The sequence below is a fragment of the Chaetodon trifascialis genome, chromosome 16, assembly GCF_039877785.1.
Source record: "Chaetodon trifascialis isolate fChaTrf1 chromosome 16, fChaTrf1.hap1, whole genome shotgun sequence".
NCBI classification, from domain to species: Eukaryota; Metazoa; Chordata; class Actinopteri; order Chaetodontiformes; family Chaetodontidae; genus Chaetodon; species Chaetodon trifascialis.
In genome coordinates this window covers 4,791,355-4,809,734 of record NC_092071.1, presented here as the reverse complement: position 1 = coordinate 4,809,734, position 18,380 = coordinate 4,791,355, and the positions used below count along the sequence as shown (strand labels likewise).

At 44.1% G+C, this 18,380-nt stretch overlaps 1 protein-coding gene across 1 annotated transcript in view; it reads right to left on the bottom strand.

The window, feature by feature from the left end:
• Nucleotides 1-2,897: 2,897 nt before the first annotated feature.
• grk6 (G protein-coupled receptor kinase 6) overlaps nucleotides 2,898-18,380 on the bottom strand; it is a 40,128-nt gene continuing 24,645 nt past the window's right edge. Inside the window, exons 6-16 of the mRNA XM_070983179.1 lie at nucleotides 15,275-15,367; nucleotides 9,914-9,977; nucleotides 8,974-9,114; nucleotides 8,029-8,219; nucleotides 7,899-7,936; nucleotides 7,097-7,186; nucleotides 6,722-6,930; nucleotides 6,180-6,317; nucleotides 5,496-5,633; nucleotides 5,277-5,411; nucleotides 2,898-5,129 (exon numbers count right to left, since the gene is read on the bottom strand). Coding sequence (XP_070839280.1) covers nucleotides 5,079-5,129; nucleotides 5,277-5,411; nucleotides 5,496-5,633; nucleotides 6,180-6,317; nucleotides 6,722-6,930; nucleotides 7,097-7,186; nucleotides 7,899-7,936; nucleotides 8,029-8,219; nucleotides 8,974-9,114; nucleotides 9,914-9,977; nucleotides 15,275-15,367 — 1,288 coding nt within the window. The 3' untranslated portion in view covers nucleotides 2,898-5,078. The remainder of the gene's footprint in view (nucleotides 5,130-5,276; nucleotides 5,412-5,495; nucleotides 5,634-6,179; nucleotides 6,318-6,721; nucleotides 6,931-7,096; nucleotides 7,187-7,898; nucleotides 7,937-8,028; nucleotides 8,220-8,973; nucleotides 9,115-9,913; nucleotides 9,978-15,274; nucleotides 15,368-18,380) is intronic.

Below are 18,380 nucleotides of genomic sequence, written 5' to 3'. Positions count from 1 at the left end.
ACTGAGGAGCGGTTATCATACAGGGAGCACACGGCAGCAGGTGGGTCTGCTGAGTCTTAAAGGTGCAGCTATGGGCCGGGTTCAGAGCTGCATTGTCCACTACGACAGCTTTAGGAATTTAGGAAATTTAGGAAACCACTTTGTGTGTTTATCTTAGGTCAAACTCAAAGAAAAGCATTTGAGGTGATTTCTGTTGAGTTTTGTGAGATGCTGTAGGAGCCTCATGCGCATCAGTGTCATTTCCCTGCTGTTATGCCCGTTGACGTCAAGTTTAGCCAAAAAGAGAAACAACCAATCAGTTGGAGGGATAAAGAGTGGGGACATCCTCTTCCTTCAGAGTTAGCTAGTTCCTTAGCCACTAAGAAGCCTGCAAGCTTGGATGAGATCCATGCAGCTGTGCAGGTTGGTGCAATATGACAATATGATACAATATACAATATGAGAGTACCATGGTTGACATACTTTATGCCCCTTTAGTTTGTTCATAACCCCAAAGCCAACTGTTAACCTTCAAGCAGCCCTTTGAATGAGCGAGACGGGGACAAACTGTCCAAATACGTCCTCGAAAACTCGAATCCTCACAAAGACAGAAGCACAAAACCACACAGAGTAAAGAAGATGGTTTATGGTACAAAACAGAGGGAGGGCTCTCTGTTCTCACAGCGTTTACAAGCCAGGCTCAGAGAGACATGATGCGAACACACACGCACGCACGCACGCACGCACGCACGCACACACACACACTCCAAGCTCTCAGCAGTTGAAATTCATTTGAAATCTATAAAACATTATTGTTAAACCAAAAAAAAAGGAGAAAGAGAATCAATGAAATAAACAGGACTTGTTTACATCACAAAGGGAAGTAACCAAACACACTGAAGATGCACCAACTCAAGCTTTTCTCTTGGTTTCACTGATGTTCAAGTCATCGGGTGACGCAGACGCAGAGCTGGACGATCGGTTTGGGTAAAAAAAAGACAACAAAACATCTGCAGAGACACAGAAAAACAACTGCCACACACGAACACATGCAAATCAAGATTTTAGTGCATTTGTTTCTATTCTAACTTCTACCAATTTTAGCAGTTTTCACCTTGGAGGATAATTCTGATCTGTCATTTCTATCGGTAGTAAAACACTCTGCACTCACCAGATTAAACAGCTGCTCTGGGAACACGCTAACATTCATAAAAAGACTGTAGATGAACTGTGGGAGTATTTATGCGAACACATCTGAAGCATATTTGACATTTTTTTATCACTAACTCCTCCATTAGAGGCAGCCACAGCCTCCCTCATCTTGATTTAAACAGGATGGACAATGAATACATTATTCTTCATAATCCTTACAATAAATTCAGCTCTTTGATAAAATCAGAACATTAATAATGAACCTGTGGAGGGAAAATGGGCCATAAATTCTGGATATTACAACCATTCATGTTGTATCTATGTTGGACTTCTTCTCCCACAGTACCTACACAGGACCCGGTCATGCTGATGTTGCCATGTTTCCAGATGTTAGCCTTTAACTTAGTGAATGTAATGTTAACGTTACAGATAAGAACGATGAACAGAACCACAGAAATGAGAGCCAAGTTATAATAAACTGGAACGATCCTTCAAGGCTGAATACAGCGTCGGTGCACCTTTAACACAAAGAACACAGAAAGAGACAGAAGCTATCCGACAGCAGAGACAGCACAGCAGTTCAGTCCTGATTTAAACGTCCATGGAGGATGTTAGCAAGTTCCTCCGACTCGCCGAGTTCCCCTTCGACCTCTCAGTCTTTATAAAATCGCTGCACAGACTCCAGAGTTCAGAGGTCAGGGAGAGTCGACAGCAGTCTTTAAGTGCGGGGATCCTTTCAGTCTCATTGTCCTCATTTTGACGACGAACACACAAGGTACCGCAGACAGGAAGTGAGCTGAAGCCGATGCAGCAGCAGGCGCATGTACAGACGCATACAGTGTGTATAAAAAGAGGCGACTACAGGCTGGAGGAATACCTTCAAACACAGAAAGGCACCTTGGATGGGAAGGACTTAGTCATCTTTGATCTTCTGTGGATAACTGGTTTGGTTTAAGTGGTCAAGAGCTCTGTTGCTAAACAAAACACAGATAGCACGAAGCAACCTTTGACACAAGACGTCCACTGGTTTACACAAAGAACAGTGACTCCATCCCGGCACACGCTCACCAAAAGGCCCTTTCTGTCACCAGAGTTCATAAAAAAACTGTTTTAGTAATTCTTTAAACAAACTTTTCTTTCTTTCCAAATATAAGATTTGACACTTTTCTTTGTCATACATGGCAGTGAACTAATATTTTGGGGTTTGAACTGTTGGTAACAACGAACTGCTGAGCTGAGAAACCATCAACAGATTGATCGATAATGAAAGTAGTCTGTATTAAAGACTAGGGAATGGTGTTGTAAAACTACAACACCATTCCCTCACCTGTCTGCTGACGTATCTAGCCCTGCAGATCGCTTTGATTTTTTTTGGTTTGAGCCATTTTGGTGGATAAAAATGCATGCTGGGATACTTGCCCACCACACAATTAGCCAGCTCCCAAATCTTCCAGGATAAATTCACAGAGCAGGAACAATTGTCCCACTTCAGCGAATAAAAGAGAACCTGCAGGGCTCGATACCACGAGGGGCGAATGAGACAACATGCTGCGTAAACTGGGTGAACTGACCCTTTAAAATGTGTCATATACGACACACAACACGACCTTCAGCTTCAAACCTGACAGAGGGATTTGAACCCTGTTGGACAGTTAAAGGTGAATTCCACGTATTTCTGAATTGTCAGATCAGGGGTGTTTCAGTTAACTTGGTTTATGTTGTCTTGTCAAATATCAGTCTGCAGAAACAACATGAGAGCTGTTTGTACATTCAGAGGTATTTCACTTTAATAGCTTAAAGTCAGAGGCAATATTCTTTGAGGAAGCGACACACCAGCTGAGGCGGTTCACCGCGGCGATGAACACACCAGCTTCAGCCACGACTGGACCCAAAAGTTCAGTTACTCTTTTTACCGCTTCAGTGTGACTTCAGTCACCTGATCAGGACGCAGCCTGAGACACATCCGGATGGACAAAACTAGTCAGGAGTTGAACTGTGGGAAGGAGTAAATTCTACAGAAACCCTGAGAGATGAGTGGAAAAACAAACCTGTGACTCACTTACAGACTAACAGACAACAAAACTCAGATATTTGGTCTTGTTTACTTATTTCTCATCAGATAGCCAATAATGTGACAGGGTTGGTAGTTAAACCCCCCTCAGTCCTTGAGCAGCACACTGAACCTGATGTGTATGACTTCTGTGAAACTGGAAAGTTTTTCTTTTATTTTGCAGATTTGAAAACCAGAATCACATCAAAACAGTTTTGTTTTTAAAGTCATTTTTAGCATAACTTAGAACTTGTTTTTGGAATGGACAGAGTACTTGAGTTGGGCCAGTACTCACCAGTACACATCAGAACAGAGTACTGGCACATCACTCATCTCTTATTACTCAGCTCTGCCATGTTCTAATGAATGTATGAACTCAGCGTAGTTAGCGTTAGCGTTTCCTGCTCAACCAATCAGCACGAGGAGGAAAGTTTGCTGGATAAGAGCTTAGATTGCTGCTCACATCTCCATAAATACTGTTCACCGCTGAACTTTCTATCTGAAGTCAGTAATTTGTCTCTAAAATGAACAGAGCGTATGAGCTGACTGGCATCAGCTGAAACGCTCACATCAGCCACTCATTCACTTCTCACGACTTCTCTGCTGATGACTTGTTGTCAGAAATGTTTCTGCTGCAGCTCCATCCCACATCTCAGCCTCCTCCTGATGCATTTTTGGTGTTATCAAACTGAATGTAATGTTCACCTATACGTTGGTAAAGGGAGGATTATTCCTTGTTTGCTCCCTCTCTGTACTGTAAACTGTCTCTCAGACTGTGATCATTTTGGTTTTGCTTTGACACTGTTAGAAATCTGAACATGCAGAGAAACAGTTTCACTGACAAACATCCAATTTAACATACTGGAAGTTTCCCACCAAGAAGAAGTAATGACGGGATGTTTCCTTGGGTTTAGCCAAATGAGCGTGTGCTTTTTTTGTTTTTTTAATTCTAAAGTGACATTAACATAATGCTTGAGTTGTTCACTGCGGGACCGCTCCAAAAAAATTCCCCGTGAAGAACAAAAAGGCACAAGCATGTGCCAACTCTCAGAGTTTCTGTCAAATTTGACCGCACAACAGTTTCATCTACACCAGCACAATCAAACAGTCACATCCCGAAAGTGGCACCGAGCTGACGAGAATAACTGCAGCCGCACCGACGCGGCAAGTCGACTGTTTCAGGAATCCATAATCGACAAATTAAAAAATAATAATACTATGGATAGAAAAATATCTGTAGATGTAGACAACTTCATGGCTCTGGCATCGCCACTTCAAAACCATAACATCCGAGCAAAAATAAAAATCACACTTTTGACAGAATTAAAGGAAAAATAGAGTTTTTGTGTGAGGTTGGTCACAGCAGGATGGAGGGCGGAAGAAGAAGAGTGGTCACAGTTCAAAGTCACTGGTTCGATTCCCTGGACAGGGTGGGGGAAAGTAAAGAGATCAAGGAATGTTCAGTCCTCCCTTAGTAACCACTGCCACAGTGCCCTCCAGCAAGGCACTTTTACAGCAGGCATTGTTCCAGTGGAGCTGCTCAGCGGCCAGCAGCAGCTCCCAGATCAGTAATGTGGACATGAGTGAGTGGATGAATGTGAAAGCAAAGACTTTCCTGGACAACAAATAAACAAACTGAGACAAACAAAAGCAACAAACAAACAAACAAACAAACATCCGTTCATCTCGTTCAGAACACCTCGACAGCCGATAATTCACACATTTTAAATAACATTAAACATTATGGCTATGCTGAAAATATACATTCTGACAGAGATAGGACTATCTTAAAAATACAAATGTGCAAAACCTGTAAACAAATGAGATCCTGTGTGTGTGTGTGTGTGTGTGTGTGTGTGTGTGTGTGTGTGTGTGTGTGTGTGTGTGTGTGTGTGCGTCACAGCCTGGTGGGCTCCTCGTCGCTGTCACTGCAGTTACCACAGCAGTCCTGCAGAGGGAGGCAGAGAGGAGTTTGACTCCGGTTTAAACATTTCACTCAATGTACTATCATAGAAAAAAAAAAGACGGACAGCTAAATGACGACTAAAAAGACAAAAAACAAAGAATGAGCAATAAATAATCTAAGTCCACCCACCTGTCGGCCAAACAGCCGCTGCAGGAGTCCCTGTTTGGGCGGAGGAGACGGCTGTCCTCTCCAGTCCAGGTCAGGAGGAACCGTCCCGTCTTGGTGGAAAACATTCAGCTCGGTGAAACACTCCGTCTCGATCATCTGCAGGACGAAAGCCCAGAGCTCATTCTCTGCATCACGTGCGCAGACACACAAAGGACATGTCTCTGACTGCGTGTCTCTCACCTCATTCTGCCAGGGAATGGAGACGCTGCCTGTGGACACTTTGCTGTAGAAAAACTCGTCATTGGGCTCCAGCTCCACTCCCTTCACCGTGGAGAACTGCTCGATGTCCAGCACGTCTTTACAGTAGATGGCCTGCGGCTGCAACGCGCACACACACACCACCACTTCAACACATTTACATTTCAGCTGCGTAGCTAACAGTCAGGAGGACGGAGAGACTGTAGAGGACGCTTTACAAGACACATGACTGTTCGCTTTCTCACTGGAAGTCACACTATGATTAATGTCATTAGTTACGCTTGTATTATCATTGATATCCTTAGTGATACCTGTGTTATAATTATTGTGACTACTCACACCTGTGATATTAATGCTGTTTGTTATACCTGTGCTAATCATGTTATCAGTTACACCTGTGTTGTTAATGTCATTAGTTGCATATGGGCTATTGCTAACGTGATTTGTTACACCTGTGCTACCATTGATGTTACTGATTAAGACTTTGCTATCATCTCTGCTACTCATTACACCTGTACTGCACTTCATGGACCTGTCTCTGCTCTGGACGCACATGAGGGCTGATGACATAAATGCTTTTAGCATCTTTCTTTCTGCACTTCATTCGTAAATTCCTGAGACCTTCCTGAACTTCTGTGAATTTCATGTTACAAACTGTGGACTTACATCAGGAACGAAGGGCGGCTGCAGCATGCCGGCCTCAAGGCGTTTGAAATTAATGGAGCGGAAGATGGGATGGGCTTTGACCTCAGAGGCTCCGCCTCCCAGGCAGCCCAGCCTCTCTGAAGGATCTTTGGCCAGAAGCTGGAGGGAAGGAAAAACTGTTAAAAGCATCAGGAAGTGACAGAAACACTCAAGGTGTGACCTCAGAAGTCTGGTTTGAGTGACAGATCTGTGAGTTTGAAGTGGTTGATAAAACTGTTAGACAACATTTAACATCCAGGAAGCTTTGTGTTGGGACCCCCCCCCACCCCCATGCCATGGTCTGATGAACGAGCTGTCAGCAGCCCTCAATAACCTCCTAATTACAGCTTACTGATAGTATTTAAGGAAGCTGCACATGAATTACAAACTTAATAACCGAACCTGAACCCTTAATAACCCTAACCAGCAGAAGGACACTTCACACAAAGCGCGGTGCAGCCGAGCAGAGAGAGACGTGTCAGTTGTGCAGACTGGAGCTATAGGCCACTCGAACATCCACCCACCATTTTACAGAGGGACTTGGCGTCCTCAGAGAACTTGCTGGAATATTCCTCCTCCACCTCCCTCACCAGCCGCTCCACTTCCTCCCTCTTGATCTTCTTCTTCCTCTGCTGGAAGGGAGACTGGCCCTCGATCATCTCGTACAGCAGGCAGCCCAGCGCCCACCAGTCTGGGCTGAAGGTGTAACGCTCGTTTTTCACCACCTCTGGAGCTGGAGGACAGATGGGAGGCGGGAGAGTGAGCTGAGGGTGGTTCATGGACACGGGATCTAAAACCTTTACACCACAAAGTGGATGTTTCTCCGGCTGATCTACATGGAGCATGAGGGTTACTCTTGTGTCTCAGTTCCCACCGGTCAGAGGTCAGAGGTTACTTACCCATGTACCCGACTGTTCCCACCCGTCCCTTGATGGTCTGTCCCTCTGGAACATGAACCGCTAAACCCAGGTCTGATATCCTGATGTGGCCTGAAGACACACACACAAAAAGACAGACGAATGTGCTGTAAATGTTCATCATAAAGCCAAAGTGGACCATTAATTTTAAAAGCTCTTTTACATTTACAACATTTAATTCAAAACAGAAATGAATATCTCCTTTATGTTCTGGCTTGACGTGCATTAAAGACTGTTCACGCTGATCCGTGTGAAGCTACGGAGGATTTATGTTGTATCTTGTGATTTATGAGAAGCATCATGTGTTGAGTTGACGTTCTGTTTGTTTCCATTTCCTGCGTCTTTATGCCTTCTAGTCACAGACGTTTGTCTCGACTCCCTCACTGTTGGAGCCACATGTATTATTGTTCTGTTCATTATAACCGAGCATGCCCATGTTTTGTTGCAGTTCAGCTTTTTAATCAGATCAAAATGGTCTTGTGTGATTGAACTGGTCTCTGATCAGGCCGCTCTGCTGGACTCAGAGCGCCCTCTGCTGGCTCACAGCAGGAAATCATCTCATTGCTGTCATACAAACAGCTGGCTCGGGCTTATAGCTCTGTAGTAAACAGAAAAAAGTCACAATTCTGGCAAGTTCTGGTGATTTCTGAAGCAGATTTGTGGTTGTTTATTCACAGTGGACACAAGAGAGAGAAAAGAATCTCCTTAGAGAAAGGGCAAGGCAACACTGAAACTGCAGCACTAAGCGTTTTAAAGTTCTTTAATTAATTTAGTTTAGACTCACCGTGGTCATCCAGCAGGATGTTCTCTGGTTTTAGGTCCCTGTGTGAGAAAGAGAACAGAGACGAGAGCCAATGAGACGACAGCAGAGGGGAAAGACAGTGAGACATGTCTTCGTGTTAGAGGACGCTGACCTGTAGACGATGCGCTCTCGGTGCAGGTCCTCGAGGCCGCAGCAGATCTCTGCAGAATAGAAGACGGCCCTCTTCTCGTCAAAACCCGCCTCGCCCATGTGGTAGATGTGAAACTTCAGGTCTCCGCCGTTCATGAGGGTCAACACGAGGCACAGAGCGTCCTTCGTCTCGTAGGCGTAGGCTAAACTCACCTGGAGACAGAGGAGTGTTAATGATGAGAAGGCTGCGAGGCGATGCTTCAGGTCTGATCAGGTGTTCCTGCGTCATACCAGCAGCTGAGAGCTCGAATTCCAGTGATGCATCATAACTAACTAATGATTAGCAGCTTAATTAATGACATCACGACAGGAACAAACCTGATGAATCGAGGAGGAATAAAAAAATGTTCTCTGGTTCAAATGTGAGAATTTGCTTCTCTTTGTTTTGTGAATATCTCATCAACATGTTAAATAAAGTTACGTGACGGTATTTTGACACTGAAGTCACGCTGAACCCTGAGGGACGCCTCAGGCCTGGGAGCCCCGGACAAGACGACCGACTGGAGTCCAAATCAAATAAGCTGTGAGAAGGTCGTCTGGCAGAGAATCAAACCAAACCAGACGGAAAAAACCTCCATGTTGTCTTTTAATTACTGCAGTCGTTACTGCTGCAGACATCGCGGCTGGTTGATGCACGCAGAGCAAACTCACCAAAGCACCAAACGTGGATTCATCCGCTGCTGAAAACAGTCCCCAGCAAATGCACCATTTACTTTTGTTTGAGTAACTTTCAGCTGTTTTGGGAAAATGACTGAAGCTTTTTTTTAGAAATGAAACCACATGTTTGTGACAGGAAGTCAGAGAGGACGGTGGTCTGTTTCCCTTTAGGTTTTTTCAACATGCAAATTCAACATCTGCAGGTTAAAAACGAGTGAACGGTGAACTGGAGATGAGACGTGACGCTTACTACAAATCTGCTGTTGACTTTCTCCAGGATCTGTTTCTCATTGAGCGCCATGGACTCTCCTTTCCTCTTCTTTATCCTCTTCTTCTCCAGTTTCTTACAGGCGTACATCTTCCCTGTGGCCCGTACCTGACACGCACACACCTGCAGGGCAAAGAAAGAAGGATGAGAGACACAATCCGCTCTCTATTTGTGTCTTCATGTTTATGTCTTGTGACTTCCCCTCTGTGAGAGCAGCAGGGCTCCAAATAAGACGGTCACTGTAAATGATCTAATTGTGAGGTAACACAGGACGGCGGCTCAGGACATGAGAGAGGAGGCTCAGGGTGACGCTGCTGTGCGATCTGACTGTGGGGGATTTGCTTTCTGCTCGATTTGGGCTGCATTCAGGCATAAAGCGTAGCTGTACATGTAAACGAGAGGGGATCGACAGCAGTGTGACTCACAGGAAGTGGGCTGTCTGCACAAGCCTGCCATTGGCTGGCCCTTTCAGTCGGCATTCACCTCCCCTTCAGCTACCTGCATGGAACCGTTCGAAGCTCCCATCGCTACGTGAAACAACAACAGCCTCTGAGTTACAGCCTATATGCTGAGAATGGCAAGATCAGACAGGCCTGATTGGTTGTTCAGCAGGGATTTAGCCATTTTAAGGCAAACCAAAACAAGTTTCCCCACGACACTGTTTTGCAAGGCCGCTGTCACTGCATCAGCGCTGAATGCGATTATTTTAAAGAAATACAAACAAGCCAAAGTGTTTTTTTTTCCTACCAGAATGACAATTGGTTCAGCTTGAACTGAGAGACTCTACCCTCTCATGACTCATAACAGCACTTCTCAGGTGAAAGTGTTCATTTGTACTTGTCAGTAAGATCCCGTCCTCTGTGTTTGAGAGTTGTTCTGCTGTGTGCTCAGCTGATGCAACCATAAAGCTGAACGTACTCACCTCTCCAAAGCCTCCTTTCCCTAAAACTCTGTACTGTCGGAATGTGTTTTTCGTCACCGGCTGCCTGTTGGACACAAAGAGAAACTCATTTAATGCAAAGCAGTCATAATTAATTCACTATCTTTCCATCCTGGATGCTGACATACAGGATAGTCAGGAAAATAGTATTCAGACACCTTTGCCTTAATGTCAGATTAGGTTTATCAGGTAGAAATGTGGAAACTCATCAGAAATGATGCTTTCAGGGAAATGTGAATGCTGGTGGAGTCACACAGCCAGTCAGGGAGCAGCCACCGAAAAGCAGGCCTGTATGACAGCTGCCACGAAAACTGTTTTTCTGTCCACAGTCAGTCAGCAGCTGATAGATCTGTGAGGAGCTGGTCTAACCACCAGCACTGATGAACCGGTCCCTCCTGGAATCAACACTCCTGTTTCTTCTCCCTCTGGACACTTCGGTCATTTCAGCTTGTAAATTGAATGAACCCTGGAGCATGGACTCATTAACAGAGGATGAGTCATTTACTGCTTAATTAGCCCCGTGGTGGTGCTTCTCCTGCTTGTTTTTAACATGGCATTGCTCCGTAATTGGTATTGTTTGTTTATTCGTACATTTAGTCCCACATTGACCGACTGACATCCTCAGTAGACTCACAGATTTAATGCATTCATGTTTACGCTGAAGAGTGTAACTAGCTGAGTTGTAGGTGTGTCACTGACATTAACATCCTCTCTGCAACCCGTCAGGCTCGATCCTAAACTACTGTTGATGAAGTTCACTGGTTTAAAACAGCCACAGCAGGCTGAAGGTGCAGAGCTGGCAGCTGTAGAGGTTTGGGTTCAGGTCCTTAACATTAGTTACATGTGTGCTATAATTAGCTGCTGCTAATCCAGCTTCATTAGTTGAACTTGTTAAAATGTTTCATCAGGCTTCAATAGCTCAAGAGTTCAAAGCTGGCCATAGTCTGCAGTCACAGAGAGTTTACTGCTATTCTTCTTTAAAGTCAGATGGGATGTTATCTGCAGTACACTGCTGTCATTGCGGAGCACATATGAATCTACCGACAGCACAGAGAGTTCAATGGCCGAGTATCCAGAGCAGGACATCCACTTCAGCACTGCATTAAGTCTGTGATAGCTCCTGGGTTTAATGCACTGCAATGGCTGAGATCACATAACAGGGCCTTGTCTATCCCTGTAGGACACACTCCATAAGATGAGGAAAGCACTGACATTGGAGAGGACGCTAACAGAGCAAAAAATGTCGGATGAGTCGTCCAACACCTCAAAGTACTGCTGTAACCCTGAGGTGTTGTCTTTTAGACCCCGTGTCTCCCTGTCCTGGCCTCCAGAGGTCCCGAACTCTGCCTTTCATCAGCCATTACCCAGCCCTGTTCAATCAGCCAATCAGTCTGAGGATATAAAAGTCCACCCAGCTGGCCAGTCGATGCTCCAGTGTGGAGGCACTGCTGCCAGTCGAGCGTTTGTGATCATCCGTTGAGTGTTTTTGCTGTTTTGTTTTTTTTTTAATTCCTGTCTGCTCTTTGCACAGGTCTTCATTCTCTACTCACATCACTCCAAACCTATTTATTTATTCATGTCGTCATAAACGATGAAAGGACACGAGTATGTCAGCGAACTCCTCAGTCTCTCGACTTCACGATATCTAACAACCCAAAATGCAGCGGTGTTTTACTCATAACTGTATTCAAAGTAATGACCTGGTAGTTTGGAAAACACAGGTGTTTGTCATGAACAGCTTGCAGGTGTGGCGTGTCCAAAGGTGCACACGCTCATTAGGTAGAATCTCCTGCTTCTCTGTAAACCACCAGCTGGCCTGAGATCAGGGGCAAGACAGGACAGATGTCTTGTCTTGGGTGTTTATTTTTTGTGCTGTTGTGTATCCAGGTCAAATACTACACTTTTGTTTACCCTTCGCCACAAATATCATCTCTGCTGGTCAGATCACAAGTCTGATTGCGGTTCGTCTTGGGTTTACATGCGAATCAGGGTCAGATTGTGGTGTGAAGCACCTGAAGCTCAGCAGGCCAAAATTAAAGCTGCGAGTCGCAGCGAGCGAGTTTCAGGCTTCATAAAGGTGAACGAAGTGACTTCAGCGGCTGATTTCATCATCAGAGGGCGGCAGCGTTTCAATAACCGCACACAAAAAGCTCCATCATTTGTACCTCAGTCATTTCCTGCTTCTGCGGAAACGTTCAGGAGGCAGAGCAGGATGTCTCCAGTGATTTTAATCAGGATTACTCAACAGCAGCTTGAGTTATGAGCAAGTATGTGACGTGCAACACCCACGTGCATCAATCGATAAGGCGCTTCAGATTTTGGTTCATATTTGCTTCCAGAGTACTCACACTCACTTCAGTTTGCAATCATGGCCTGAAGATAAGGAAGATCTGTGATGATTGGACAAATCTTTGATCAGTTATGGCCATTCTCCAAAGTTTTTGGATTAATGGCGGCCATTTTTTCTCTCATTTCTAATAGAAATGTGTATTTCGGTCCCACCATGCAAAGAGATGATCTTCTTATTTAATTCAACAAAACAAATAAGCATGATTCCCAACATGCCAAACTGTCCCTTTAATGGGTTTTTACAGGGAATGTATTGATCAACGATCCATCAGCTACGGGTAAAAAAGAAGCATGCAGCTTTATTTTCTATTTGTTTGTTTGTTTGTTTGTTTGTTTGTCATCTTTCTGGACAGTTGAAGGATTAGCAGCTTCTGTCCAAAGAAAAAAAAAAGACAATATAACTTATTTCTTTGTTGGTTTATTTATTTTAATAATGACTGTAGTTCCCTGCTGTACTTTGTGGTCATTTCCTCTGTTTCCTGACACGTCTTGCAACATCTCTTAGCCTGACGTTGCTACTGCAGGAAAGCATTTTAACTCCAATTATGGTGGTGGTTTTTGTGTTTTCACTGCAGTTGAAGGATTAGAAATTGTCCCCCGTGAAGGGAATTCAGTGACCCTGCGGTTTGTGAAAACGTCTCGAAACCCCACTGGATGAACAGAAAAATTCAAGGTCATCAACCTTAAACAGTTCCTGGAAAGCCAGCAAGCAAGCCAGATGTACGAGGTTTTTATCTGACAAGCTGCTTGAGGGGCTGGAGGGAAAAGGGCCTCATTCTGCTGTAAATAATGAGGAAAGAAGCCAACGCTGTAAAAGGTTCCTGGTGGGCACACAGACGCACCATCTGCCTCCACCTTCTCTCGTCCTTTTGTCTCCGGCTTACGTTTCTCTGTCGTCACCTTTTGGATTCGGGCCTGATCTTCAAACAAGGATCCCTGTGGATGGATTATTATTATCTCATGTGGGTTGTTTCAGCTGATCCTTGAAGAACACCAGTTTAACCATCAAACCTAAACACTCCAGTCCTCGGCAGGATAGACCGCATGCTTACAGCACGGCCCAGGTTTTCAAAGTGGAGTCTGGGAACTGTCAGACGTCCCTGATGGGACACAGACCCAGATCAACTTTCTTTGTCAGTAAACAAACCTGATCAAACTCATAACAACCATTATTCTCAGGACACATTAATTTCTCCACCAGCAAATGAACACTTGTGTGATTGTGGACTGAGCTATGTCAGACAGCTGTGTGGAACAGCTGAATGCCAAGAACTGAGACGCTGCTTTTTCCTGGAAATTCTCATCCCAGTCTGCGTCCTTCAGTCCAGTGGAGTCCTTTTTCCCAAGAAACTACTTCATTTCTGTGTCTTTGTAATCGACTGTAAGGTCACATGACACTTCCTTCTGTCTGCCGTTCACAAGGACCACAGACCAATTCAAGCGTGCTTCCTGTTTCGGCAAAGGTCAGAGTTCACTGTTGTTTAACTCTGACTGTAATGAATTCATCCACAGCGCGCCGATCGCTGTGTGCAGAAGGTGGAGATGATCTTCTGTTTGATCTTTAATAGTGAGTAATGCTTTCGACTGTTTATTTATTCAAAAGGATCCCATTAGCTCGAGCCCATGGCACCAGCCAGTCTTCCTGAAGTCGGGAACATCACTTTCATCATATACTTTCATCACATGCACACTTCTAATTGTGTTCCATGGTGCGATGGATGACTCTGGGCAAAGTTACATGACTTTGGTCATCACCTGATGTTCTGGTGTGTAAGTTTCTACATTTAATAATTTGAACTTTATGATGCGTGCTGTCTGCGCTCCCTCTTATGAGGCATCGTCAGACTAGTCTAATCTGCTCTGTTCTGGACAGTTTGGAATTTCCTCAGCACACCTTTTGATGCAGATGACGACACAGGTGAGCAATAGACCAGGTGGCATGAAAATAAATCTTTAGCTCCAGAGTGTGTGCTGGAACACGAAGAAGGGATTTTCTTGCCGTAGAGATGCCGTTTCTTATTTTCCTAAGCATGATGTCAGTGTGTTCCACCCATGACTATCTATTATTACACCAGTAATCTAATTTCTATGTATGTAAATGTAATGTGCTTTGCACTTTGTTCCCGGGTCTCATTTTCATTGAGAGTTAGCAAAGTCTGCACTAAAGCAGGTAAACCAGGTCTAAAGCAGGTAAACCAGGTCTACATGTGCTGCTCCCTCTGCTACTGCAAGAGCAGAACTTGGACTCTCTGTGGATTTAAATAATTTCTATTGAATCTATTCTTTTGGGGACTTTTGAGTTGTTTTTAAGGTGCAAATAACTACAAGTTATGGGTCTGTAACTCACTGTTCCTGCTGTCTATCTTGACCAGAACTCAAGCTAAATAAACAGGTTTAGAGGAAACAATTTGGCCAGTAAGTTTCTACCTTACTGAATGCTCTTCGCTGTCGTTATGACACCTGATGAGACACCAGAATCACCTGCCGCGCTTCCCGCATCTCATAATACATGCTCGTAATTACAACAAACAGAACCTTCTCAGGTATAATCTGTCACGCAGCAGAATCACTCGTGTCTGACCTTTCAGGCTACAACGACGCGGCCTGTTTCGAAAGTCGCCTCACTGCTGAAATTCAACTGTGAAACTTGACAGTTGTGCAAGCTCCTCTCTTGAAATGTGTGACGTGATATCACTGTGAAGTTCATGGATTGCGTTGTTTTCACCCCCGTAACCCCGAGGAGATGAGGACACTGGGGAGAGGAAGGAATGAGGCAACTCGCTGAGCATGTTGTTACTGGTACTGTGGTGGAGTTTAAGGCTAATGTAGCCTCTAAATGAGCCTGAGTGAGCTTTTAAGCAGTGTGTGTTTGTGTATGTGTGCAAAGACATTACGCTGGTGCACATAGAGAGACGGCAGCAGAAAGAAAGAACGGAGCAGAAACAAAGAAAGAGAGGAGACAGGGAGGCTCAGCTCGCTCATATTGAACTTTACCTCTCCAGCCACTTCCACTGCAGGAACCTGTTGTAGTACATGCTGTCGAGGTAGTCTGCGAAGGGCGCCACGCTCAGGTAGTCGTGGATCAATCTGAAAAAAGCACAACAAAGAGCATCTGCAGGTCATTTTCAGTGTAAACACGCTGCAGCGACTTAATGTCATTCGGCTTAACTTTAGCTGAACAAGCAGCAAACATGGCCAAAAGTGACGGGAAATTAATCACAAACCATTCTGATAATCGATTCATCATTTGAGCCATTTTTCAAACTGAAATCCCAAAACATCGCATCAATTCTGAAAAGAAAGTTAAAGTTAAATATATTTGGAATTTGAAAATGACTGAATCAAACTATTTTCTCCATTAATAATAAATCTGATCCCTAATCGATAGTGTGGCAAAGGACAAGTCTTTGTCGTTGTTAGAAAATCCTAGAAGTTTCCTCACTTCAAGTGTCCCTGACGTGATGAAACATAGTCTGTAAAATGACTTTAAAGTTCACTAACAACAGCTAAAATTAGCCACCATCAGCTACTGGTCATACCAGACCAAGTAAGACTGCGTTGGCCCCTGAAAGGAAGCAAGAATATGTTTGTTTTTGTTTTGTTTTGTGTTGTGTTGTTTTTCTCATGGACTCATTTGTAAGAAGACCAAAGTGTTATTTCTTCATTCGTAAGTTACATTTTCACCCTTTAAGTGCTGTTTCGTTTCACTGCTTTGTAATTTAGGCTTAACTTAAAACCTCGGTTCATTAGCTTTGAGGGTTGGGGGTTTATTTTGGACAGGACATTCTTCTGCTTTTATACTGAATAATTCACAAAGTAAATCATTTTTTGTCAACTAAAATGGTTTCTACTACGTTGTGGTTTCTTTTCAGATGTAATCTTGTGAAAAAAGGGGGCTTAACTCAGGCAATACGCTGCCTTCAGGGCCTGCTGCAGTGAGCTAATACAGGAGGGATTTACTCCCGTTTTCAGTCTACTGACATATGAAATGTCTGGATCAAGGTCACTGTCTGACTGAGATATTCATAGTCATAATTCGGCATCATGGTTGCAGTACTATTAAATCAAAATGAATTGGAACCAAAAACTGAAATCAAATCAAACATCTCTGGTTTGAATCATGTTATTGTTTCATGCACTGGCTTGACGAAGAAAAAAGGGTAATTATTCTTGGTTTGAATTGAAATGAAACCCTCGCTGTAAGAGCTCAGAGTTTGTGACCTTATCTTTGACTTTCTGACCACACAGATAAAGATGAACAAACATCAGGGCTTGCAGCGTTCATGCTGTGTGCAGCAGTTTAGTAAATTACTCATGTCTTCTTCTTGATGTGGCTTGAAAAACAAACTGGCCTCTGTGCTGCCTCACACCCACGCAACAAGCATGAACAGTCATTACAGGAAGTTACTCAATGTGTGACTGTTGTTCATGAAATAAACAATGAAGTCTTCTTCATCACAAAGTGAAATTTTATTAGAATATTTTTCACTCTAAGTTTCTTCCTGAATTGAATTAGGTTTTGTTCTGCATGACAGATATGATCTCAACCAACACAAACAGCTGGCCCGGGCAGACACCGCAGAGTGCTCTCAAACACCATAAAATGAACTTCCTCATCTGGGAAATACTGGAGAACAAATCCAGTGTTACAAAGGCTGATGTTACAGGCCTGAGGCTGAACGGTCATCAGCTTTAAAAATGCATGCTGGGATGCTTGTCTAGTCCACACAGGTCAGCTCCTATTGAATCATCATAAAAATCTACAGAACCAGGACATTTCCAGGCATTTGCTCTTTGCTGAATGCAGGCTTTGAAATGGGACAATGGACGAGAACAGACATGAATTCAGACTGTAAAACATCTGAGTTGTTAAGTTGCTCTTTAAATAAGCCAGGAAAATGAGGTGTAGGTGCAGCGTGCAAGTAGGTTATTGAGACTCATAAGTTTACTGTAGAGGCAGCGACCTCTAATGGTCATAGAAATTAAGACAGGAGCAAAGAAGGAAGTCAGGTGACGTAGTATAAAGAACAAGAAAGTCCGCGTATGGAGGAGGTGGATGTGAGGTGGACTTTCACCCAGGACACTGCTGGTCGTGTCCCGAGTGAACGGAAACTCAACGTTGACATTTTTTCCCCAAACCATAATCTTTTCCTAAACCTAACCAAGCAGCTGTTGCGCCTAAGCCGAAGCAAACTGCAACCGTTTCACAATGTTAGCCACGTGACGACGAAGGCGCCGCACGCCTGTGCTGGTCCTCTCCAAAACGCTGCTTTCAGACCTACTGAGCCGTTTAGGTATGAGGACCTGTTGATTTAAACATGTCCAGGCCAATCAGAATCTAAGACAGAATCTTGGAGACCCGAGTCGTAACTTTGCAGACTTCAGGCTTGTGACTGGGTTGACTATAATACCGTCGACTCAGCAATAAAGTCACAGTAACTTGTGACTTCACTTGGACTTGAGCCCTGTGACTTAAAAGACTTGAGATTCAGCCAAAACCTGAAGCGGAGACAGAGCTGACATTCAGGTCAGTGTTTGCACTGCCAGCTTTCTGTGGGGCTCTCTTTTTAATGTGGTTTTCAGAGCATGATTGTAGCGTCACCACAGGATTTCTTCTGAAGTGTCCAGAGAACAGAAAGCTCACAGAGAGAAAGATTAGGGTTTGGACGGTTTATAGACAGAAGACGCAGGGAATCGGCCCAAGAGGACACAGGGTTATAGGGTCATATATGTGAGCATATTTTTTGTACTTGTTGCTGTATTTGCTTCTGAAACATGACGTATTAGAAACATGTATTTGTCTGATTGGTACGTTTTGAATTTGCAAAACAAAATGCATTAGTTTGTTAAGGGTGGTTTGCATTTGCAAAGCATACTGTGTTTGTTTGTGGATCGTAGGCCACTTGTAAAACATGTTTTGTTTGTGACATTTTGGCAGGAAGTTAGGTCCATAGCTAACACTGACAGAGCCGACAGCATACACGCACACGGCCAATAGCAAGAGCCCATTTGCCCTCTTTGGCTGAGCTGCCTCTATGGAGGGCAGAAAAACGGGAGAACGGAGAAAGGAAACAATGTCATGCCCCCCAGGTCATGTGAC